Source organism: Bos indicus x Bos taurus, chromosome 20, assembly GCF_003369695.1.
Source record: "Bos indicus x Bos taurus breed Angus x Brahman F1 hybrid chromosome 20, Bos_hybrid_MaternalHap_v2.0, whole genome shotgun sequence".
In the NCBI taxonomy this organism is placed as follows: domain Eukaryota; kingdom Metazoa; phylum Chordata; class Mammalia; order Artiodactyla; family Bovidae; genus Bos; species Bos indicus x Bos taurus.
In genome coordinates this window covers 2,945,365-2,971,657 of record NC_040095.1, presented here as the reverse complement: position 1 = coordinate 2,971,657, position 26,293 = coordinate 2,945,365, and the positions used below count along the sequence as shown (strand labels likewise).

At 39.4% G+C, this 26,293-nt stretch overlaps 1 protein-coding gene across 6 annotated transcripts in view; it reads right to left on the bottom strand.

Moving 5' to 3' along the window:
* Positions 1-26,293, bottom strand: part of RANBP17 (RAN binding protein 17) — a 375,933-nt gene that overhangs the window by 52,141 nt on the left and 297,499 nt on the right. For 4 of the 6 annotated variants that reach the window (XR_003507255.1, XM_027520583.1, XM_027520584.1 and 1 more), the window contains 4 exons: positions 24,543-24,631; positions 14,785-14,892; positions 12,559-12,641; positions 608-822 (listed from right to left, as the gene is read on the bottom strand). Coding sequence is in view for 5 of the 6 variants with exons in the window: in XM_027520583.1 (XP_027376384.1) it covers positions 608-822; positions 12,559-12,641; positions 14,785-14,892; positions 24,543-24,631 (495 nt within the window). In the remaining variant the exon portion in view is untranslated. The remainder of the gene's footprint in view (positions 1-607; positions 823-12,558; positions 12,642-14,784; positions 14,893-24,542; positions 24,632-26,293) is intronic. The other 2 variants (XM_027520587.1, XM_027520586.1) reach the window with 1 other exon arrangement.

Here is a 26,293-nt window from a genome sequence, read left to right as displayed (position 1 = left end):
ACAGTAGGGTAGAAAAGGGACCTAGAGATCACTTTGTTTAATTTACTCGTTTTAGAGGTGAGGAAATTGAAGCCTGGAGAAATAGAGAAGGTGATTTATTCGAGGTAAATGGCCAGTGAGTGGCAGAGTTGAGACTATATACCAGGTTGCTCAACTTCTAGTTCAGCACTCTGTCCACCATATCAGAGTGTTAAGGGAAAGGAAAGCCAAACAGCATGGGAAGCAGACAGAGTAGAAGTGAAGGAAGGAGAAGATCCTGAAGTCATCCTGCATTTCTGCCCCAGGAAACACAGACCTTTTCTGAATTGTGAGCACAGTTGTAAGCAGTTAGTTGAAATTGCTAATTACACTTTCTGTAGACACAGAACTCGGAACACTCTGGATGACCAATTTGTCAGAAGATGCAGTTTTCAAAGCTACACATTTAATTATATAAAGACAGCCACTAAAGTTTTTCTAATTCTGTAAGCTAAATTAAATGCTGTCCTAAAACATAAAATGATCTAGTGCTGTTCTAACTTCTCGGGCTTCATTGTAACAATTCTAAGCCTGTGGTGGTGTGACTTCACATTTCATACAAAGACTCCCATGATATAGGATTGCTTACGAGCAAGTCACTGTGGGACACCGACAGCAGCATTTTGACAAAGGCTTGGAGTACATTGTCAAAGTGGTTGTCCCCATACAACTTGAAGACGCCAAAGCTGACATAATTTCCACACAAGGCAGATTTGAGAGCTGAATAGCAGATGGAGATGCCCTTGAGTTTCATTGGATAAATCTGATCTTTTGAGAGGCTCCCAAGGGACAGGATCTGAGTCCCTGTTTCAGGGTAAAAGCAGAATGAGAAAGTGGCATAAGCAGATGTAATTCAAAGCAGTTACGAGGCACATGATCGACATTTTCACTTTATTGCTATTGTTCATTTTCCCCTACTGTTGTTCCAAGAGTCACACCATCATATAATGAAAAATATAAATACACAAGGCAGTTTATATGGGAAGTACAAATGGCCCAGTGAAAATCAATCAAAGGTACTGGAGAAGTTTGATATTTTTGTCTGGATGGTGATTACACGAATATATATGTAGATACATGAAAACTCATTGAGTTGTACTAAAGATTAGTTTATATACTTTAATATTTGCATTATCTCTTCTTCAATAAGAAGTGAAAAAAAGTAGGAATAAATAACCAACTAAGTCAAGAAAAGATAACTTAGATACATAAGTTACTCTAAATTGTGGGGTGAATTTTCGCATTTTCACCTTTTTCACATGAACTTGATACTGAGCTACTTTACTTTTTGGAGGATCACAGGTTTGGTACATGAAGTAAATGAAATAAGACACACAAGTTCTTGGCATAGTACACAATAAATGTTACTTCCCTTTTCTCCTTAGATCCTTTTTCAGAAGACCTAAAGAGATGGTCATTTAAAAACTGTACTTAAATTCTATGTTTGACCATCAAAAACAAAGTAATGTTTATATAATCACCTTACAGTTTTTTTCTAGTTAGCATTTACAACTACAATTTCTCTTTCTGAAATGTGTGCTAGTAAGGCATATTACTAGACAATATCCAAGAATGCTTTGTAAAAAATTATAAAGTCATATATGTTTCTTAGCTCTGCTTTTTCCTGTTCAAGTAAGTAACACTTCTAAAATTGAAACTAAATTCAATTTACAAAATTTAGAGGCATACTGTTGTGGTTCTGTACTGTGTCTATTGGGCTAAATAAGAATTAAGTTTCCCAGAACTCATTTCCCTGTACAGTTGTGGCCTAGAATTGAGCAAAAGAGAAATCTATATGAGCTTTGGAAGATGAAAGTGAGGTAGCAGCTAGGACTTTCTGAAGGTTGCTGTGATTAGAGGCTGTGAGAAAAAGATGCAGAAATGCCTTTGGGTTTTAGTTTGTCCCTGCTTTTCCCTGCTCTGTGTGAAGCACTGCAAGCCCTGCTGACCAATGACCCCAAGCCTACCACGTGCTTGGCAGTAAACGTGCAGAGCGGCAGCCACACAGAAGCAACAGCCTTCCACTGCGTCCACACCACTACACCAGTCCCCCTCACTCCGCTGTCTTTCATGGTCTCACCCTAGCAGCTGGGTGTCTCCAGCTTTTAGATATCCTTGCCAGCTCCAACTTGTCCACCATGCCATTATTTCAGGAGGCCTGATTAGTGATTTTTCTCCTGAACTTCCAACTCCCCCCTTGGAGGTCCATTTTGCCATCTTTGCCCAAGATAGTACAACGCCTAATTCCTAAAATAAACTCCCTATTCCATCAGTGTCACAGTGTCTGCTTTTCCCTGTTTGAATCTCGACTGATACGAATATTATGAAAACTGTATGCTTACTAAGAGGTTAAGAAGGACCAATCATTCTAGCAGAGTAAGAAACAGGACCAGGCCAAGGTGAAGGTTTCCTGCCCTTTATCTGCCTTTCTGAAACAGTTTCATACACTTTTTTTTTCTTTTTCTTTCTATGAATCCTTGGAAGCCCAGTGGCTTTGCTTATAATTTATACATTTGAATGATACCACCACTGTGTTGGCTGAAGCATATCTTGGAATTTACTCCATACCACATTCTGTACCCTCTCTCATGATCTCATCCTAACTTCTCTTAGAAAGATATGGTAAGTTTTAACTCAATATGATAGTATTTCCTTAATAGCTACTGGTGGGAGAATAGATTTGTAAACAAATAATTTCATACAATATGACAAACACTATCAGAGACATATGTCAAGATTTTATGGGAATAGAAGAGACTGGCTTTGCTTGGACACGACAGCAGGGTGGGTAAGGCTTCACAGAACAGGTTGCTTCTCAGTGACCAATCACAACCTCTCAGATGGACTTGAGGGAGAGAAGAGTATTCCAGAGATTATGTGCACGGGCATGAAGGCCTTTAAAAGCAGGGAGCTGCAGGAGAGGGCAGTTCTCAACCACTGGTTTACTACCTTCGCCTCCAATTCAATCTAAATCAACATACACATTCCCTGTCCCCTTCCCTTTCCCAGGAAAGAAAAGCACTGCTTGCATGTGATGGAAAAAGCTGGATAATTTGGTGGTAGTGGTGGTTTACACATTTTGAGTTAAGGAGGCTAGGGCCAAACAGAGAAAAGTAGGCCATCTTCTGGGGACTTCCTATGCTGAGGTCCTTATGGGGAAAGTAAAGATCCTATTTTCTTCAGCGCAAGATGGAATAGGCAGACTAAGAACTGTGTTGGGAGAAAATTTTTGATTCTAAAAGACTGGATAACCTATAATCAAGAAGGATTAATTATTTAGAATCACAACTTTTATCTTGTATTAAAGTTGCAATCTGGCATACATGTCTTTCGGACTATTTCAGACACACCTGTGTGAATTAAAACAGTAACTAGCATACCATTATGACCTTGAAAAAGTAGAATGAGTAATACTTTTGAAAGAGGAAACTATATTTCATCATGCTCCAGTGGTTCTGCATTCCATGGTGGCTATAAATGACTATGGAAGAGAAGGCATGTCCACATCATTTATTCACCCCATCAGCGTTATTCAATTTATATTATTCAACAATCCTTACTGAAATTGGAGTCTCTGCCCTCAAAAAGCTTAAAATCTAGCAGTTAGACTCACACTGCTCTAAACAAAAGTGATCACGTGCAGATTTTGTTTTAATGTTCCTCTATAGGTATGACAAACCTCTTTGTCTTCCCTATTCCACCCCACGCCTATAAAGTCCCATCTCCTTCCTTCCTAAGAGGGAGGTCTTTATTGCACTGATGGACTGCTGGGTGACGAAGGCAGCCACTGAAGCCAGTAACAGTCGCCACTTGTAAAAAAGAAATGATACACTTTCTGTAATGAAATTAGAGACTTCCGAAGTTTAGAATCAAAAGGGAAACCTTTAACTGTTTCCCACTGACCATATCTGTCATAACTGGGAGGAGTTACAATAACAGCACTTATAACTCACAAGGCTCTTATGTGGAGTGAAGGAGACAGCATATATAAAATGCTTACCCCAGTAACCGGCACAGTGCTCATGTAAACTATAGCCAGACACAGTAGTAAGGGCTCTTTTCTCTCTCCAGTCTACTAGCCTGTTAGGTCAGACATGGGGAGCTAAGGCCTGAAAAAGAGGAGGCGGTAAAGCTGAGTGTGTCTGGTGTAGAATAATGTCACTTGCTTCTAATACATAATTCAAAGTAAGGACAATTCTATGTATTTGACCACGTTCCCTCTATTCCTTCAAAGAGAACTGGCTGTAGGGTATCACAGTGTGGATCTTTGGCCCACACTCTACCATTTCTCTGTGCCCTCAGAAGAACACAATGTAAAACACTATTCATTTGACTGCATCAGGTCTTGGCTGTGGGACACGCACGGCAGCTCTTCATTCTGTCATCAGGCTTCTATCTAGTTACTGCTTTCGGGCTCAGTAGTAGTGGCGCGGGCTCAGGAGTTGTGGCGCAGGCTCGGTAGTTGTGGTACAGGCTCAGGAGTTGTGGCGCGGGCTCTCTAGCTGCAGTGCAGGCTCAGGAGTTGCGCTGCAGGCTCTCTAGTTGCGGTGCGGGCTCAGGAGTTGCGGTGCGGGCTCTCTAGTTGTGGCATGGGCTCTCTAGTTGCGGTGCAGGCTCAGGAGTTGCGGTGCGGGCTCAGGAGTTGCGGTGCGGGCTCAGGAATTGCGGTGCAGGCTCAGGAGTTGTGGTGTGGGCTCTCTAGTTGTGGCGTGGGCTCTCTAGTTGCGGTGCAGGCTCAGGAGTTGCAGTGCGGGCTCTCTAGTTGCGGTGCAGGTTCAGGAGTTGCGGTGCGGGCTCAGGAGTTGCGGTGCGGGCTCTCTACTTGCAGTGCAGGCTCAGGAGTTGCGGTGTGGGCTCTCTAGTTGTGGTGCAGGCTCAGGAGTTGCGGTGCGGGCTCAGGAGTTGTGGCGCGGGCTCAGGAGTTGCGGTGCGGGCTCAGGAGTTGTGGCGCGGGCTCTCTAGTTGTGGTGCAGGCTCAGGAGTTGTGGCGCGGGCTCTCTAGTTGCGGTGCAGGCTCAGGAGTTGCAGTGCGGGCTCAGGAGTTGTGGTGCGGGCTCTCTAGTTGCGGTGCAGGCTCAGGAATTGCGGTGTGGGCTCTCTAGTTGTGGCGCGGGCTCTGTAGTTGTGGTGCAGGCTCAGGAGTTGCAGTGCGGGCTCAGGAGTTGTGGCGCGGGCTCAGGAGTTGTGGTGCGGGCTCAGGAGTTGTGGCGCGGGCTCTCTAGTTGATGTGTGGGCTCTCTAGTTGCGGTGCGGGCTCAGTAGTTGTGGTGTGGGCTCAGTGGTAGAGGCATATGGGCTTAGTTGCCCTGTGGCATGTGGGATCTTAGTTCCCCAATCAGAGATCAAATCTGCATCCCCTGTGTTGGAAGGCAGATTCTTAACCACTGGACTACTACGGAAGTCCCAATAATAGTTTTTAAAAAAGGTGCAAGGGCTAAGATATATGGTAGTTGTATCTTATACCAGGAAGAACTAACAGTATGAACAATGTTACTTCCTGGTTTATAAAGCAATCTGTTACATTGATTTACTTTTTATTTTTCCCCTTTAATCTCTAAAATTTTAAAGTTAATTTGATACTTAGCTGACAGCTCTATAGGTTGAATGTCTTCATTTAGCATCAGAACAGTTATGTGAGCAAGCTTGCTGACATTATTTCAGGTCGCTCAACCCACTCTGTCTCTGCAAACCAGCCAAATCCCCTGGATATAAGTGGTTTGAGACAGAAACGAGCTGTGGATATGGAAAGGAATATAGTATTTCCCTTTCAGGTTGAAAAAGATTAAAACAATGCAGCATTGATAAGCATGTGGGAAATTAAGAAAATTGTTGGGAATGTGAATTAGTATAACCACTGTAGAGGGCAATTTGGTTAAATTTATTAAAACTGTGTAAATCCACTTTTGGGAATACATTCCAAAATGAATGTTCACTACCATATCTCACCATCTCCTAGCATTTGCACTTATGCACAGTCTCTGTGAAAGCCAGCTTCTCAATCTGTTGAACTAGCTCCCCTCTCCTTTTATGGGCTTGAGAACAAAGCACAGCAATTCCCCCTTTCTCTCCTATGCAGTCTTTCTTTTTTGAAACAAAACCTTCTCTTGGCCCTACTTCCCTGCTTGATATTACTTCCTTCTGTTAATGAAACTCCTTAAAAGAATTGTTTCTTCTTAAAAGAACTGTGTCTTCAGTTTTCCTCTTTTACACCTACTCCTCTAAAAGTGCTCTTTTCAAGGTTCCTAATAACCTTTTCCCTAAATGTAATGATCAACTCTTAGTCCTCACCTTCTTCAATTCACTGGCAGCTTTTGACACAGCTGACTAGACACACTCTCCTGATTATTCTCTTACTTCAGTACCTGCTCATTCTCTCCTTTGCTGGTTCCTTCTCTTCTCCCTTCCCTCCTAACACAGAATACTCTAAAACTTAAACCTAAATCTTTTATATTTAAATCCACACCCCATGCCCTGGCGAACCTCTCCTGTTTTGTAGCTTTAAATCCCACCTAGAGAGTTAATGACTCCCATATTTGTTTTTCTAGACCAGACCTCTTCTGATCCTCAGACTTGTATATCCGACTCTGTATTCAACACTTCCACCTGAATGTCTAAATCAACATTTCAAGCTCAATGAAGTCAAAAGGGAACTTCTGATTTCCCCCTCGTACCCAGTTTCGGCCTTTACTCTCTCAGTTAATGGTAACTTCATCCTTCCAGTTGTTTATGACAAAATCCCTTGTCATAAACATATTATGACAAAAATATCCAATCCATCAAGAAATTTGGTTTTACTTTCAGATATATACAGAATCCAACCACTTTTCACTACTCCCACTGCTATCACCGTGGTCAAAGCGAATATAAAATCATGTCAGCCCTCTGCTCAAAACATTCTAAAGTCCTTCTCTTTCACTTGGATTTAAAGTCCGGATAATGTCTACAGGATATGGCATTACATGACATTGCTTTTGTTATTACTCTCTCTTGTTCACTGTTCCAGCCACCGATATTCTGTTATTCAGACATGCCAGATACACTTCTGCCTCAGGACCCTAAAACTTGGTGTTCCTTCAGCCTAGAACACTCTTCCCTGAGATATCTGCATAATTAACCCCCTCACTGACTGCAAGTCTTGGCTCAAATGTCATTTTTTCAAATGATGCCTATTTTGATCACTGTACTTAATATTGCAACATGTTTCCCAATCCCTAGCACTTCTAACACTTTCTTTGCTTTCTTCTTCTTTTTTTTTCCATAGCACTTACTACTTTCTGACATACTATTTTTCTTTTCAGTTTTACTCACTGAGTCTCAACCATACCCGCTACTCTCAATACATATACTTACTGAATAGTGATGCTCACGAAGCTGAAGGTACACAGTTGCTTGCTAGTGCGTGATAGTGAAAGATTGCATGTTTATAAAAATTACATTTACCAAAAGGTGAGTAGTTAAATAAATTATAGTATGACCATAAGATGGAATACTTTGCAGCTATTTTAAAAGATAAGGCAGAAAAAATAATGAAAAACCGAAGGAAAAAAGAGATATGGTAGATTTTATATATATGTTAGTATGAAGTAATGGCCATCATATAAGTAAAAAATAGCAAATTACAGATTAGCAAGTATACTATAATAGCACTTCTAGAATAATACATGTATATGTACACATAAAAAAGTATGAAAGACTGCACACTAAATTGTTAAAAGATTTTGAGTGATGAGATAATCAGGAATTTTCACTTTCTACTTCATACAGCAATTCTGAGATCCTTCATTTTAGTAATAGACTATTTTAATATTTTACATTTATATGCTTTTATAAAAGCTATCACCTGCTTGAAATGCCCTCCTCAAACTTCTGGGCACTATTCCTATTTCCTTGTCTGGCCGCTCAGTTTGAGTTAGAAACTTCTGGGCTCCCACAGCACTCTGTATGCTTCTTAAGCATGAAAGTGAACACAGTCCGTTATAATCCTTTATGGACTTGACTGAATCCACTGTTGGACTCAACTAGGAGAAGAATCAGTAAGGGTCTTTTTTGTGTATGTCTTCCTCTCTAATTCTCACAATATCAAACATATAGTAAACGCTTGATAAACATTAGCAGCATGGCTGAAAGATCTATTGAACTCTAAGTACTTGTTTGGAGAGCACCCTTACTTATTTAACAACTTGCTTAGCATTTTTTGCTTGTGTGCTGCTGCTGTTGCTGCTGCTAAGTCGCTTCAGTCGTGTCCAACTCTGTGCGACCCCAGAGATGGCAGCCCACCAGGCTCCCCCGTCCCTGGGATTCTTCAGGCAAGAACACTGGAGTGGGTTGCCATTTCTTTCTCCAATGCATGAAAGTGAAAAGTGAAAGTGAAGTCGCTCAGTCGTGTCCGACTCTTTGCGATCCCATGGACTGCAGCCCACCAGGCTCCCCCGCCCATGGGATTTGTCAGGCGAGAGTACTGGAGTGGGGTGCCATTGCCTTCTCCTTGCTTGTGTCCAGGAGTGGCCAAGTCCAACACACTGGAGTCACTGTGAAATGTACTCCTCAAGGCCTGGCACCCTCAGGGTACTGATCATTCCATCTCCTTCATAAAACTTTGGTGAGCTTATTACTCTACTACTCTGTTGTTCTATGTCCCTGACCATGATTCTGAGAGAACGTAAGGTTATATCCATGTTCCTGGATTATCTGTTTTTCAGAACTGTTATTTCCTGGTAACATTTTATCAAGTCTCTAATTATTTCAAGGCCAATACATCCTTCAGCTAAATTTTTATAATCATTTAAACATAAATATTGGAGAAGGCAATGGCAATCCACTCCAGTACTCTTGCCTGGAAAATCCCATGGACGGAGGAGCCTGGTAGGCTGCAGTCCATGGGGTAGTGAAGAGTCGGGCACGACTGAGTGACTTCACTTTCATGCATTGGAGAAGGAAATGGCAACCCACTCCAGTGTTCTTGCCTGGAGAATCCCAGGGATGGGGGAGCCTGGTGGGCTGCCGTCTCTGGGGTCGAATGGAGTCAGACACGACTGAAGCGACTTAGCAGCAGCAGCAAACACAAATATAAGTCATAACCCTTCTAGTAGTACATACCAGTAATTTTCAAGCTCTTTTTATCAAAAAGTATCTTTAAGCAGGTGACCCCTATTGCAAATAAGTCTAGTGTAACAATAAATAGCTGCAGTTCTGGTTGAAGTGGCAGTAGAGTCCTCTCCTCCTCCACCTCTGCAGGGTCTCTGTGTATTATCACAGATCTCTAGGGCTCTGAAAAACCCAGTTGGAAAACCACTGGCCTGTTTTCTAGGTCACAGCAAATGACAGTGGCTTGTATAACACTTTGCAAATTCAATTTAAGCATAGTATTAAGTCATACCTTAAATGTACCTGCAACATATATTGCTCAAAGAACCCTGATGTAAATTCTTAGGTACAGTGAATAATTATAGCTGTTCTATCCATTTTTTGTTTAGATTTTTTACACATTGAGCTTCCTTAAATCAGGTACCTAAGGAAGGAATGGAGAAGGCAATGGCAACCCACTCCAGTACTCTTGCCTGGAAAATCCCATGGATGGAGGAGCCTGGTAGGCTGCAGTCCATGGGGTTGAGAAGAGTCGGACACGACTGAGCGACTTCACTTTCACTTTTATGCATTGGAGAAGGAAATGGCAACCCACTCCAGTGTTCTTGCCTGGAGAATCCCAGGGACGGCGGAGCCTGGTGGGCTGCCGTCTCTGGGGTCGCACGGAGTCGGACACGACTGAATCGATTTAGCAGCAGCAGCAGCAGCAGCAGCAGCAGCAGCAAGGAAGGAATAAGAGCAGTTCATTCTTGCCAGTCTTATAAAGACAATCACTATTTTTCCCTTCTGTGCACTCTTCAACCAATAGATGTCACTAAAGATACCATTACCCAGAGGCAAAGGGAAGAAAAGATCGGACAAATGGAAATTGAGCATAAAAAACACCCAGTTCTTAAAACTGAGAAGTAGATTTCCAAAGTAATAACATTTATTACACTGCATGCAACATTTTAACCAAAAATTTAAGAAAGAAATTTCTTTTATTAAGTTGCTCGGGCTGAATGGATCATAGCACTAAATTTTGAAATACATGTTCTTGAAGCAATTTAAAACTCATTAGAAATAATAGGCTTGGGCTAGTAGAAAATGTGGTAAAATCTAATCCTCATCCAAATGTTACCTGGGCTGCACAAACAGGAAATTGTTTTGTGCTACTGTGGCTAACCTCATTGCTGACCCTGAGCTGTAACGGCAAGAGCAGCTGAGAGCTGAAGCAAAATTAAAAACTTACATCAAAGTATATCATGACAGAATGTAGATAAATAAAACAGCATATCGAAAGTATTATTTTTCTGCCAGTCTCATTGAGCAGCGAGGTGGAGGTATTCTACAAAACAGGTAACAAATCAGGCGCATTTGCAAATGAGTCCTTCCCCCCACACTGCCTCAATCACCAACGGCACAGACACTGCCCGCGGCAGGCTAGCAGAGAGGAACCCAGTGAGGACGGGGCGGGAGGGACCCAGAGTGTCCTGGCCTCCTTCCTCCATAGGTTTTCCCTTCCTTCACCTTGGCTTACCAGAAAATAAGTAATGCTGGCTCTTCTGCACCCTTCTAACCATTTTTTCCCCCCTCACCTTCCAGACTCCTGGATGGCAGCCATAGGATCTCCCTTCAATGAGCATATCAGAATCTCCAGAGGTAAAAGCATGAGTAATAAAACATTACTCAAGATGAAGACAGACAAAATCAGCTTGGCTGATTGGGGCAGGCATGTGGAATCAGTGAAAGCTGAAAAAGATTTTTCTGCTACCCTGTGTAATAAAGTGCCTGGGTCAAAGTCACTGGTAACAAAGTTGAAGGTCATTTTTCTATTGAGCCTTCATTTCCTTTAAGTTTTAGGATAAAAATCACCATACTCTAAAGAATAGTGCTTCATCAAAAATACCCTAGGTACGATCTTCCCGTGGCAACTCCCAAGCAGCAGAAAGGACTATGGGAAGACGACCGTCTGAAGTCACACAGACTGTGAATGAAATCCCCATTTGCCTATTTGCTAACTATGTGTTACTTGGCAAATCTTTAACCCCTATGAGCTTCAATTTCTTCATAACAGTAAGCACAGTAGTTAACTTATCTAAGGCCTTTCCATGCACCATGTAACTGAATCCTCAGAAGCACCTTATAGACTTCCCTCGTGGAGCAGACAGTAATGAATCCACCTGCAACGCAGGAGACCAGCATTTGATCCCTGGAACGGGAAGATGCCCTGGAGAAGGGAATGGGCAACCCAGTCCAGTATTCTTGCCTGGAGAATTCAATGGACAGAGGAGCCTGGCAAGCCACAGTCCATGGGGTCACAAAGAGTCGAACGTGACTGACTAATGTAACAATCCTAACTAGACAGAGAGGTCAGTAGGTATTCATTATTTCTAATTTTATATACGAGAAAACTAGGACAAGGAGTGTCTTAGCTGTGTGTCTTAACTGAAGGTCATGGAATTATACGTGTTGGTACTAGAACTGGTACTCAGATCTTTTAATCTCCCCAAACTGTGTTTTTTCTAAGATATCATGCTTTTGGAAAAAGGTCCAGGCACATATCTTTGTATGATAAGACACTAAAAGGAATTAGATATACCCTGAAAACACAACAGAAGCTTTACAAAATTCTGTAGAATCTGTTCCTAGGTATTCAAAAAGAAGTATGAGAATCACAGGCAACTTCTGAGGCCGAACATAGAGTTGGCTGTTGATTTGGGAAAGGAAGAACAGACAGGCAAAAAAGAAGAGGACAAAGAAAAGGAGGACCCAGGAAAACATCTCTCAAGGAGAAGAATACTGCAAGGAGTCCAGCTTGTAGTCAGTTTTCAGTCAGTGTGTGGAACGCTAACTGAAGATTCTTATCTATTGTGGCATTTCCTGGCTACATAAAGGTCTCAGAGAGTTGAGAATTCCATTGATGAAGCTGTCAGAGTTGGGAAGCAGAAAAATAATTACCAATTTTTTTTTTTACTATAATTGAATAGGACAATCATTTCTGTAGAAGGCTGATTCTAAGGGTACAGTGCCCTCAAATTCCCTATAATAAAATATTTACTGCTCTTTACCAGGATATTTCCCCCAAATTCAGTGTCAGTGACACACTGGTTTAAGCATTCCTTGACCCAATATACTAAACTCCCTAATCTAAATTTTAGCAATTTTCAATATGCTGTAACTTTTCAATATCCTACTTCAATATTATATTTATAGTGTATTCCCTTTGCTTCTGACACTAAAGTTTTAGCTAAAAGAAATTCATCAGGTTTGTCAGGCAAGATCTGTAGTCAAAGGCATACTGCTTATTTTTCCTGATGTCAATATGATAGCTACCCAGCTTTTTGCACCCCTGTTATCTACTTCACAAATTCATACAGATATGAAGTTTCAAAAGAACAAAATAACTAACATCTTTCTTTCCTCCAAAGAGATAAAAGTTATATTGCAGAGACAAATATGGAAAAGGATACTCACCATAAGTGCAAATCATTTTACTAGCTTCTCTGAAGAGAAGAATTCCATTAGGAGATGATACATCAAAATTCAAACGCTGGGATCTGAGAAATACAGCAAAAATTTAGACTACATGTACAGATAAATAAACAAAATATAGGATGAAAATACCCAGAATTCTCATTTATTAGAAGTAGCAACAGTACAATCATCCTTTCTTAAAAGTATCATTCCACTAAACAAGTGGTGACAAAATGTATGTGCTAATTTTTTACTAAAGATACTAGGACAATACAATTATTTTCATTTATTTGCTCATTCAAATAATTCATCTTTTATCTGTCAAAACGATATCCTGACATCCTACATTACAGACCTCTTAGCCCCCTTTCCTTTCATGCAAACGTCTGATAGATAATAATTAAAAAAAAACCAAGTATGTAAGTTTATATAGATACTTGTATAGAGATTTATATTTGAGATCTCCTGTAGTGCCTAATATACATCTTTAAAACAATGACAATATAACAGGAAATCTAAGTACCTTTAATACTGCTCATATTCATAATGGATCATCTGATACTTCAAGCATATTTCAAACACATTAAATTACATACGGGGCTATAGTTTCCACTGCACATAGCTCAAGTAAAGAGAAACAAATCCCAGAAGTTCTAAATGAGAACAATTTTACTTCCCTAGTTTCTGACAGGTCGGGGGACAGTCTGAAAAGGCAAAGGACTGATATGCCATCCTGGCATAATATTTGCTTTTTAAACATCACTTTGACTTTAGTTGGCTCTAATATGCCTTGCTGCTCTGCTTTCAACAAATAACCATATATTTCTAAAAGAATCAGTAAAAATATGAAACACATCATAGCAAAGAAACACCAGGAAGCAAAGATACTTTGCTAAGGAACAGAATACATTGCTGGTTCTCTCTGTTTTCAAAATGCTTTAGAATTAAGTGCAGTTATAACTTATTAGAAGTGCTATTAGAAACATTTGATGGCTGACATACAATTCTGATTAAAGAAATGTATGTACACAATTCACATTAGGTTTCAGAGAAATATAAACAAGATAACATCTTCTGATATTATAGATTTTTGCCAAGTAGTTCTGAGAACAATTGTGCTAGATATGAATTATCCATCTATGGCAGATATAAAATATATAATGTAATTATTTTTTTCCTTTAGTATTAAGTGTTTTATCAGTAATGTACTATTAATTATCTTGCTGAAAAACAGTAATTTAATAAAAACTAAATTTCTAATATAAAATATATAGCTACCCTTCCTTTAGTCTTTAAGGTACCTAGAGAACAGTTTTTAAAAACCCTAACAGCTTTCAAAAGAATAATACTCACATTTATTTATTTGCCAGGTCTTTTTCCACCTCTGGTTTTAAAATTTTTAAATTATTGCTGTGAAACACTCAGCACCAGAGATTAGAGATGCAATCCATACTCCTTCCCTGTCTGGATAGCTCCCTTCCAACACGCAGTTTACAAAGAGGAACTGATGAAACAGGATCGCTACGTGACAGGTAATCTGGTGCTAAGCCATATTCATAATGACACATTTAAAGTGGTAAAACCAATTAGCTTATTACAGTGTTTCTCTTTTAGGTACACCTTTGTTAATATTTATATGAGGAGAACCTGAATCTCTGCTTCTCTGTGTAAATCATAGGCTTAACTAGGCTATTCCTGAGAAGTGTTGTAGTTGCTATTTAAATAAAAATTGTGAGTGCATAAATCAACCACATACATGCGTTTTAGCACAAAGGAAGAAGGATACCTTAAAAGTCAAAGCAGGGACAATCCCCAGGGCTTTTTGAGACAAACTGTATGTCCATGAATTGCCCTTGGTGCCTCATCCACAAAATAAAGCATCTCAACTCAGAGACCTCTCAGCTCCTTTTCTCCTCTACAGAAAGCAGTGAAACGGTTAAAACCACCTTTCCTCCATTTCATGCTTTTGAATCTTTTAAATAATGATGGCTGTGGCCTTCCAACTTTTTCCCCAGTTGCCAGAGTCCCCATATACACCTAATTCTTTCTCCCCAAAGGTTTCAACCTTGTATCTCTAATTCTATTGCCTTCACTGATCATCTTAAGTTTTGGTTCCTGGGTTCTTGCTAAGCCTTAAATACACACACACTAGGCAGGAAAGTCTGATCTCTGATGTGTGCTACCAAATAGTAGATTACTTTTCCACCTGCCTAACACACCTCTTACCTGTTTTGCATTAGTTCTGCCATAAGTTTTAAGATGGGAGTTGTACATGCTGGCTCTCCATACCACTGCTCAATAGCCCTCTGAAGAATAGGAAGATATGTTGGGTACCTGTTATGAAGCTTGTTAAAGAATTTAAGGGTCAAAAGAAATACTGTTCCTGAAAATTGGTGCCACTGAAAAAGAAAAAAAAAAAAGGAATCCGCATTTCTTTTATGTGTAGCATACTTACGAAGCACCATGTAAGCAACGTATGATATTTACAGCATATTATACTTAATATTGTAGGAAAGGAAAATAAATTTAGTTCATGAAGGTAAAAACATTTGAACTGCTATTATCCGAGTTTCTTGCACATCAAATTACTGAAGAAAAAAATAGTGTTTATTATATAACTTTTATCAATAAAATACATAAAATTAGAAAGTGAAAGTGTTAGTAGCTCATTCATATACGACTTTTTGTGACCCCAAGGACTGTAGTCAGCCAGGCTCCTCTGTCCATGGAATTCTCCAGGCAACAATACTGGAGTGGGTTGTTAGTCCCTGCTCCAGGGATCTTCCCAACCCAGGGATGGAACCTGGGTCTCCCACATTGCAGGCAGATTCTTTACCACTGTGCCAGAAGGGCACTGTAAATAGTAAACCCCATGTATTTCTCTCTCAGCTTAGAAATTATCTACATACATTCTTTTCCTTTAAAAAAAAACTGTTAACTTAATCAGCTGTTTAGTTTCACTGTAGCCCCAAGGAACATTCGGGATGATAGCTTGAAGAAAAGCTTTCAGTTCAGTTCAGTCACTCAGTCATGTCCAACTCTTTGCAATCCCATGGACTGTAGCACGCCAGGCCTCCCTGTCCATCAGCAACTCCTGGAGCCTACTCAAACTCATGTCCACTGAGTCGGTGATGCCGTCCAACCGTCTCATCCTCTGTCAGCCCCTTGTCCTCCCGCCTTCAATCTTTCCCAGCATCAGGGTCTTTTCAAATGAATCAGTTCTTTGCATCAGGTGGCCAAAGTATTGGCGTTCAGCTTCCGCATCAGTCCTTCCAATGAATATTCAGGACTGATCTCCTTTAGGATGGACTGGTTGGATCTCCCTGCAGTCCAAGGGACTCTCAAGAGTCTTCTCCAACACCACAGTTAAAAAGCATCAATTCTTTAGTGCTCAGCTTTCTTTATAGTCCAACTCTCACATTCATACATGACCACTGGAAAAACCATAGCTTTGACTAGACGTGCCTTTCTTGGTAAAGTAATGTCTCTGCTTTTTAATATGCTGTCTAGGTTGGTCATAATTTTTCTTTCAAGGAGCAAGCATCTTTTAATTTCATGGCTGCAGTCACCATCTGCAGTGATTTTGAAGATCAAAAAATAAAGTCTGTCACTGTTTTCATTATTTTCCCATCTATTTGCCATGACGTAATGCGACCAGATGCAGTGATCTTAAGTTTTCTGAATGTTGAGTTTTAAGTGAACTTTTTCACTCTCCTCTTTCACTTTCATCAAGAAGCTCTTTAGTTCTTCTTCGCTTTCTGCCGTAAGGGTGGTGTCATCTGCATATCTGAGGTTATTGATATTTCTCCCGGCAATCTTGATTCCAGCTTGTGCTTCATCCAGCCCAACATTTCTCATGATGTGCTCTGCATTTAAGTTAAATAAGCAGGGTGACAATATACAGCTTTGATGTACTCCTTTCCCTCTTTGAAACCAGTCTGTTGTTCATGACTAGTTCTAACTGTTGCTTCTTGACCTGCATACACATTTCTCAGGAGGCAGGTCAGGTGGTCTGATATTCCCATCTCTTTAAGAATTTTCCACAGTTTGTTGTTGGCATAGTCAATAAAGCAGAAGTAGATGTTTTTCCGGAGCTCTCTTGCTTTTTCGATGATCCAGTGGATGTTGGCAATTTGATCTCTGGTTCCTCTGCCTTTTCTAAATTCAGCTTGAACATTTAGAAGTTCATGGTTCATGTACTGTTGAAAGAAAAGCTTTGGGTAGCTTTAATCTACTCTAGGTCAGTTTGCTAAAAGTAGGCCCATGTACACTAAAGGAGAAATTGTCAAACATCCTCATCAATAATGAGTGCATGCCTTGCATGCCTCTGGTAAGTTCATGCCTGAGACCACCAGATTCTGGAAAACTCTGACTCAGCTCCACTGGTCCTTTACCCACAACTGGCCTCCTCTTCACCAAATGCACACAGAATATAAAATTAAGCCCTAAAACTTCAGCAGAAAAAACCCTTCATACGCTACTAGCTTCATTTTTCTTTTCCTATCCCTAACGCTGTCTCTTTCTGATGTTTTCTAATACACTTGTCTTTGTTTCAGATGAAAGTGCTGAACTGAATCACTTCATGTTGTTCCTTTCCTGTGTGTTACGGGTAGTGACCTCCATGGTGAGGAAGACCACGATTTTCTTCCCTGCTCTTGGAATAAATTTCAAGTTCCTTGGCATGGCAAACAAGGTCCTTATCTGGTCCCTGCCTACGTGTGGTCTCATCTCTTAGTGCTCCTGCCCTTATCTATGGTTCAGCCATTCTTAATTCTCAGCAAATCCACTGATGCGGACTCTCCCTTGCCTCCATTCCTCTATATGATGTTTTTTCTGCCTAATACATTCCAAACTGTATTTCAATATCTAGCTCAAGTTTTACTTCCCCTGGGATGGTGAAATTTTCTTTTTTTTTGTCAAAGGGCATCAATCTCTTCCTCATCTAAGTTCACTCGAGCACTTTGACCACCACTCTTATAACAAACTGTATTACGGTTGACTGCTTGTATTACATGGAACAACAGACTGGTTCCAAATAGGAAAAGGAGTACATCAAGGCTGTGTATTGTCACCCTGCTTATTTAACTTATATGCAGAGTACATCAAAAGGAACTCTGGGCTGGAAGAAGCACAAGCTGGGATCAAGATTGCTGGGAGAAATATCAAGAACTTCAGATACGCAGATGACACCACCCTTATGGCAGAAAGTGAAGAGGAACTAAAAAGCCTCTTGATGAAAGTGAAAGTGGAGAGTGAAAAAGTTGGCTTAAAGCTCAACATTCAGAAAACGAAGATCATGGCATCTGGTCCCATCACTTCATGGGAAATAGATGGGGAAACAGTGGAAACAGTGTCAGACTTTATTTTTGGGGGCTCCAAAATCACTGCAGATGGTGACTGCAGCCATGAAATTAAAAGACACTTACTCCTTGGAAGGAAAGTTATGACCAACCTAGATAGCATATTGAAAAGCAGAGACATTAGGCTATGGTTTTTCCAGTGGTCATGTATGGATGTGAGAGTTGGACTATGAAGAAAGCTGAGTGCCGAAGAATTGATGCTTTTGAACTGTGGTGTTGGAGAAGACTCTTGAGAGTCCCTTGGACTTCAAGGAGATCCAACCAGTCCATTCTGAAGGAGATCAGCCCTGGGATTTCTTTGGAAGGAATGATGCTAAAGCTGAAACGCCAGTATTTTGGCCACCTCATGCGAAGAGTTGACTCATTGGAAAAGACTCTGAAGCTGGGAGGGATTAGGGGCAGGAGGAGAAGGGGACGACAGAGGATGAGATGGCTGGATGGCATCACTGACTTGATGGATTTGAGTCTGAGTGAACTCTGGGAGTTGGTGATGGACAGGGAGGCCTGGTGTGCTGAGATTCATGGGGTCGCAAAGAGTCGGACACGACTGAGTGACTGAACTGAACTGATTACCCATCTGTTCCATTAGACAGTGAATTTCTAAAGAGCAAAGACCTGTGTTTGCCCAGTATGTTCCTGCTGATTGCTGTCTGTCCGTCATATTTCATTAGAGATGTCAATTATTCCAAGAAGCCTCCATGACACCACCCTAACCCCTCCCACCTAAGAGTGTCTCCTGTACATGGCTCTGGTGCCCTAGTACCCTTTGTGCCAGTACTATCTCGGTGCTTCATCTCTCCTATCATACGGTTTTTGAGAGCAGTGCATAGGCAGTTATTGCACACATGTACCTGGCACAAAATGGATTTCAAAAAACATTTGTTGTGATAAATATGAGGTGTAGCGTACTTGATTAGACCTACCTATTCGATTCTTTTAAGCTGTGCATTTCACTTTGAAGCTTCAGGAAATACTTCACATAACATTCAATGAAAATAAGCCCTCAAATACCTTAAGAGTGTCATGCTCCCTAAAAATGCAAAAAGCAATACTTTTGACCCCCTAGATATACCATATTAAGGCTGTATTTGAATATATAGAAACAATTTACTTAAGTATTTATTGAAGGCCTGGTCTATAAATGTCTTATGACTGTTAGACTCTCTAGAGACATCAATGAACCAAACATTAGAACAATCCCTGCCCTCATGGAATTTATATTCTAGTAAGATAGAAAATTAAACATATATATGACACATTAAAAAGTACTACAAAGAAAATAAGGCAGAGATGGGAGATGATAAGTGTGTGTGTTTCCGAGATTTCAGTTGGATGAAAATGAAAAATACAAAATTAGTAAACTTGATTATTAACTCTATTTTGGCTACTGTCAGATAACTTAGTTTTATTTTTTCTATGGATTAGAAATCTGTTGCCTTTTTTTTTTTTTTTTACAGATGGTAAATGCTATGTGCTGTGTACTGTGCTAGGGGCCAGGGATCCAGAGATAGTAATACATGGCTTTTATTCCTGTGAATCCACGCTTCAGTATGGGTGGTAAACACGAAATAGGAATGCTCTGAGTACCAAGATTCTGAAGCAGTGCTGGCGGAGTACAAATGAGAAAATGCTCCACCAAGAGTGCTGAGCACAAAGTCAGTGCTCATGAGTGGGAAGGACCTGGAGCCTCACCAGGAGACTGAAAAGGCCCAAATCTCAGAACCTAAGAATATCATAAGCACCAGAAGTCCCTTTGCAAAGCATTCTTAAGACATTAGGGTCATCATATTTTTCAGAGCACACTGTATTCACTATGGGATCAGGCCTGGGGATATGAGAGGATGTTCCCTTTTCTGTGTGGAATGAGAGTGGGGCCAATTCTAATATGCTTCTGACAGAGGTGACTGCCACAGAGAAAATGAGTGATTACTGGAAGGCGGAGTTGAGTTCTACCAAGCAGGGAGGTTAAAGGGCTTCAGAGTGAGGGTCCCAGACTCAGATTATAGGGTGAGAATCAGAACCCATTCGAGGAGATTAATTTTCCAGTGGCCTTGTGAGAACTACATATATATGGATAGGAGGAAGACAGTGGGGAGCCCTTTGGTAGAAGTGGCACTGATCTAATTGCTTTCACCTAGAAAGATCTGTTCAATGAATTCTGAAGGTCAACACCAGATAAATAAAAAATAAAAAAGATTAATGATTTGTTATTGCCTTACAAGATGTTAAACATGAAAAACTGAAAAGCATGAGGTTTGCTTATTGACGACACCCATCCATCCATCCATCCAACCATTCAATAGTTACTTACTATGTGCTGGACCCCAACAAAGTATAAATTAGTAAAAATGTAATTCTTTTTCTCTGAGCTTTCACAGTAGAGAAGGCATTCTAGTATACTAGAAGGCAACAAAAGAGCTTTTGTTAAAACTTTTAGGAGATAAGAGTGTGAGGAGGTGGTTCCAGAACAGAAATAGGCTGTCAGTTCAGAGCTTATTGTTAAAGTATTCCCTGAATGTGAACCATCTATATCTTTGTTCATGGAGGCAAGTGCTGCTGGGACGCCTTCTGGCAGATGCCTATCTATCTTTCAACAGCTAGCTCAACTTTTACCTCCCTGGGGAACCTACTTCTTGCCCCAAACACCAACCTCTTTTTCTTCAAAGTTCATATGGTCCTTGGCATGTGTCTTTGTTACAATACATTGATGGTTTATTAGTTATTTATTACAGCTATTTATTACACTAGATTATGAGCTTCTAATGAGCAATCCACTTTACTCATTCTTATAAAAAGCAAACATTTTATTAATTTCTCATGCTTAGCACAATGTACTAAAAAAATCCTGCGGAATAGCACATTCTCAGGATTACTTTCTTCGCTACTTCAGTTTGTGCAACACACTGCTGACTATTTTCTTCTTGAAATACAATTCTGTTAGTCAATCAAAACTATTAATTACTTTATACCATCTATGGAGTAAGTTTTTCAGTTCCTTAGCCTCATAGTCAAGGGTCCCAGACAACCTGTGTCCAACCATAAAATAAGCAGTATCTTTGACAAAACATCTTTTCCACTACTCTCCTTCCTAAGTCTGTACTTAGACCAACAAAAAACCTCTTGCTTCACAATTCCAATAGTCCAATCCTACTTATTTGCTAAGATTCAGAGAAATATCTTCACCTTTACAGAGCCTTTCCTGATGCCCCAGATAAATGCAATCACTTTTATATCTTTTTTATGGCACTTACCATCTTCTATATTTTATTACAGTCATTTAGATAGTTACCTAACTGATTCTATTAAACCGTAAGCTCATTTTGGGGTAGGATCTAAGAAAAATCCCTCATGAATTTTAGCATAGTTAGAGAAATGTGCTGGATAGGTGAGCAAATCGGATTCCTTTGTCTCATTCCATATTAGGGAAAGGAACTCGCAACAGTGGTGGGGTGTATTTACTTTGTGCCAGACACTGTACTGAGCCCATATATGCACATATATATATATATATATGCATATATATGTGTGTGTGTGTGTGTATATATATATATATATATACACACGTTAGTTCACTCACTTCTTATAACATACCTGAGAAATAAATATTATTTGCCCTGTTTTATGGAGCAGAAAACTGTGATTCTGAGACATTAAGTAATTTACCCCAAACCCCACAGGTTGTTAAGTGGTAAAATCAGGACTGGAACTGTTCTAAGTTGTTTTCTGCCCCCCTTACAAATCTCATGGTCTTGACTTATCTTTGTATAATACGTTATGCATATTAATCAATAGCACTGATTGCATGATTGAAAACAGTGTAATCAAAGATCAGAATTATGACAATTAAAAGAATGAGTGTGAGGAAATCACATCATACACATTCCTTCATTTTTTTTTTTCAATTTCCTGCTGGATTTTTGACACTTCGGTCTGTGTATGATCTGGGAAAAGTTGAAACAAGGCGACTAAGTACACTGCAAGGTGAGATGCTTTTCACTGCTACGCTCTCACTACAGGGGTAAAGAAGCAGCAGCGACTCGTCTTCGGTCCTCTAGTAGTGGCACAGTCTACCAACATGGTTGCTGTGTAGTTCCAGGCGAGCTAGGCTTGGAAGGACACAGTGATAAGCAATGCAGTTTGTGTACCAGTTAATGCAGTCAGTGTTTATAGAAATGCTTTTAAATTAAACAGCTAACCACTAAAATACCATTTTATCAAATAATCACCATAAATAAAATGCATTTGACTCTAAGATGACATGTGCTCTTACAGGATGTTTCTTCTGCATGCTAAGGACTATTCAGAAAATTAAAGAACACACATTTTTTTTGTGGATAAAAGGCAAATAAACTTTCCCCAGCAGTAATGTGAGAACCATCACTGACGGTTTGACATATCAATATTTCAGGAAGAATAAATGACTTTCATATCTATGTTTTTTTAAAATCATATACTTACTCATTTTTATATTACTAGAATACTTTGGAAAGAATCTGTACTTTATCACCTGAAACTGCTTAAAGTATTTCAAAATATTTTAATAAAGCTCTTTGAATTATCAAATAATGTAACTTTTAAACAAATTTTACTATTATTATAAATATTTGCTCTTCATCCCTTGCCCAAAGGAAAACTATAAATCTTGCCTCAACTGAATGAACACCATTTATCATATTCATTTTGTTGTCAATACAATTATGAAAAGCCTTTGGCCTTTTCCCAAGGAAGCTGATTTGCTACTGAAACTCAATTATTATAAGCAAGGCCGGTACCAAGCCACCTCGTGTGGCAATCTAACATAACTTCCTGCATAACTGACACTTCGCCCTCCGCCCCTGACCCTAATAACACCGATGTCTCTGGGCAGAAGGAGTAGACAGTGGTTTCTAGTCCAAAACAAAACAGTAAGTCTCAAGGTTTTCGCGTTTGTTATTTTCTGCCATCTGCTGGACAAAAGTTTCATTTCTGATAGGTGCCCAAAAGAAGGAGCTAAGTGAGGAAATGAAAAGGGCTTAATTAAAAAGTTAAATTATAGTATGTTCTATAAATTTTAGGCAGTACCAATTATGACAGATATTTCTATTCTTTGATGGTTAAGGGGAACATTCTTATCTTAACGCTTGGTTAAGATTGTTGATGAGGAAAATGTGAAGCATTAATTGCTGGATATCCTAGAATTGTAGTTGGTTTCAAGACAATCATCAATTTTAAAGTGCCAAAATGAAGTTTTAGTAATTTTTTAAATAAATTAAGAGTTTTTGCTTTGTGAGCTTCTATTTGTGTTTAGAGAAATGGAAGAGTCATATGTAATACTTTCTATGTTAAAGTCTGCAGTCTGCACGTGTACTTTATACTGGTACAAAGACATATATGATTTCTCAGTGGAAGGAAATTCTTATCTCTAACCCTTCTATGGACACACAAATCTGATGAGGTAGGTTTTAACAGTAAGTAAAAATATAAGTCAGTATTCAAATTAATGTCAAACAATTTCTTTAACATGTGGAGATGTCCCTAAACTGTGCCCAGATCCTGTTATGTTTTTGCCATAAATGTGCCATCAGTTGAAGACTATCTTTAACAAGTTTCTTTTGCAATTTATGAGGGAGGTTTGATAAAAAGGGTTTGAAAAGAGCAACTGAGAAATAATGTAACTTAAAAAGGAAGTTGTTTAAGGTTACAGAATTTCTCTTATGCACTGATGGTTTCCTGTACTGAACACAAAGGCATGATAACATTATGTTACTTATATAACTTGCATAAACTATCACTTTCTGTTAAGATCAAACAGGATTCATGTAATACTGTTAAAACAATATTAATAGTAACATCTATGATTACCTGTTATGTTCCAGACATTATATTAATACAAAGTGCACTGCCTATTTCTATGGTTACAATAAGCCATGATACTGGATGTCTCTTTTTTTAGATGAGGAAATTCAGAGAGGTGAAAAAAATTGCCAAAGTTTACACAGCAAATGGAGACCTAGGAATTCAAGCCAGGTCTGCCTAACACCAAATCCATGCTCTTTTTATTCATAATGATGAGGCATTTCTGTGGGGGGATTTCATTTCCTTAATTTTTTTGCTGTCTGTACTAAGCCTTGGCAGTGGTAAATTCAAACTTTATATCAAGTGAAAAATTCTAACCATTTATTTTCCCCTTTTCTTGTCCATTAATGTTTTCATGATGATGAAACACTATAGCGTGATGAATTAATAAGCCTCAAAGAGAAAAAATGAAATCAGCTCTGCTATTTGAGATACAGTAAAAATCCAAGTCCCTCAGAAAATGCCAAATGGTAGGCTTCATTGATCTTGATTCAAAGATGTTAGCCCAAGAACCCTGCAACCCTCACATAAACAAATCATTTGGGGATGTGATTTTCAAGTTGTCAATATTTAATGGCACCAAAAAAGTGACCTCTCAGAGCTGGGTCTCCAAGTGCTGTGCTCAGTTGTCTGTGCTGCTGCCACTGTGCTGTAATTTTTAGCTGATTACACATTAGTTCATTTAGCTTTGTTTCCTCTTCCCTACTGTGCCATACTATTAAACGAAAGCCAGGGGCCTGGCATCCCTCTGTGCACAGAGCTGGTATTGTCACAGTGTAATAAGGATACATCCAGTCAAACAGCATGGTGTAGCTGGTCTTTGTGTTCAGTGCAAAGGCAATCCCTCGAAGATCTCTTGCCAGCCCGATCAACATACGCTGTCAGTGGGAAAGAGACACAGTAATTGATTTTCACGTTAGCACAGAGCAGATGGAGTAATAATCAGGCAATAATGACCACATATCTGATTTTGATTCATTAGCTAAAATGTCTCGCTCAGATCTCTTTCTATAGAAAGCCATAGACTTTTTAAGCAAACAGACCATCAGATCTGCTGACCAACTCTGCTTCTTATAAATTGAGCTAAGTCATAATTCCAGTGGCATAGAAACATTTAGATTAACATATTTTTTCCTGAATAATGCCAAATTAGAAAAAAAAAGAGGACCGATAATTCCACAAAACAGAAATGTAAAGGATCCAGACATTATAAAAACAATTCTTAACCACAGTGGCTTGTAAGAAATCCATCCCACTATGCAGTATGGAGTCTAACCTGAAAGCACACTGGCATTTAAAGATCCCTAAGGAATACTCTCAGTAACTTCGGACAACATAAAACTGGCCAGATGACCTACTGGTACTGTGACATACCCAGAATGGAACTCACATTCCCCAAGCAAGGAAAAGAGTTCTTCAATATCAGAAGACTTGCATTTAAACCCAGCTTTACTTCTTAACTGTAAGACTTTAAAGGAAGGCAATTTATCAGTCTCAGTTTTCTCATCTTTAAAAGGGGCTAATAATGTCTTTCTTACAGAAGTAGAGTCAGGAATAAATTTATATAAAAATGCCTAACAAGAGACTGATACATACATAAGTGTTCCATAAATATTTAGCTTTAGAGAAAACAAAACAAAAATTTGACTCTTAAACAAAAGAGATTTGATTTTACTCTGGACTCTTAATTAAGCTGTCATTAGGATGATGGTTGGGCAGAGAGAAAGAAAACCCATGAACAGATGCTAGAATGTCAGAACAAAGAGTACAAATAAACATAACTGCAAAACAAGGGGGTGTGATAACTGAGATATGTAACTGTGACTTCTGAAGATACTGTTTTCAGTGGAAATACTCTGCTAGAAAATGGTCTCTGAACTTTTTTTTAGTCAGATTTTCTTTTCCCTCATACTTTGGTAATAAATGAAAATCTCTACAGGAGGGCATTTAAATTAGCATTAAGGATCTGGAAGCCATTAAATCCTGACCATCATTTAATGGCTAAAAAATTTCAAAATCAGAAATAGTTTATCTGTCACAAAGATCTGTAATTTTTGATTCCCTGCCCTCCCATGCCCCATACCTAAAAGGTGACTCAATATAACTGGAAGTTTTTTTAATAGGAATATTCAGTTTCTATACTGCGTAACAGTTTATAGAATGATGGTAATCTGAATTTCTGAATCTGTAAACCCTGAATGTTTGTTTCTGCTTCTTTAAATAACTTATTCCTTTTCCTTTCATAAGCTTACCAGTACTTATTTTTCTATAATCGGCTAGTCTCTCTGTAGCTGTCTCATATGATTGCTACTTTAAAAACAAAACAAAACATACTTTGCCTCTTATGGAACCCATTTTCATCACCTGGAACCTTTCTTCTCTTTCTCAGCTTTCCATGTTTCTTGCAGCTTCCAGAACAAAATATGTCTTCTAAGAAGTCTTCTTTGAGCAACTCTATTCTAATTCTCTTTGCAGTCTTCCTATCAAAGTGGCCTTTTTGGGTTCTATTTTTATTACAGGTTACAGGCTACTCTTCAAAT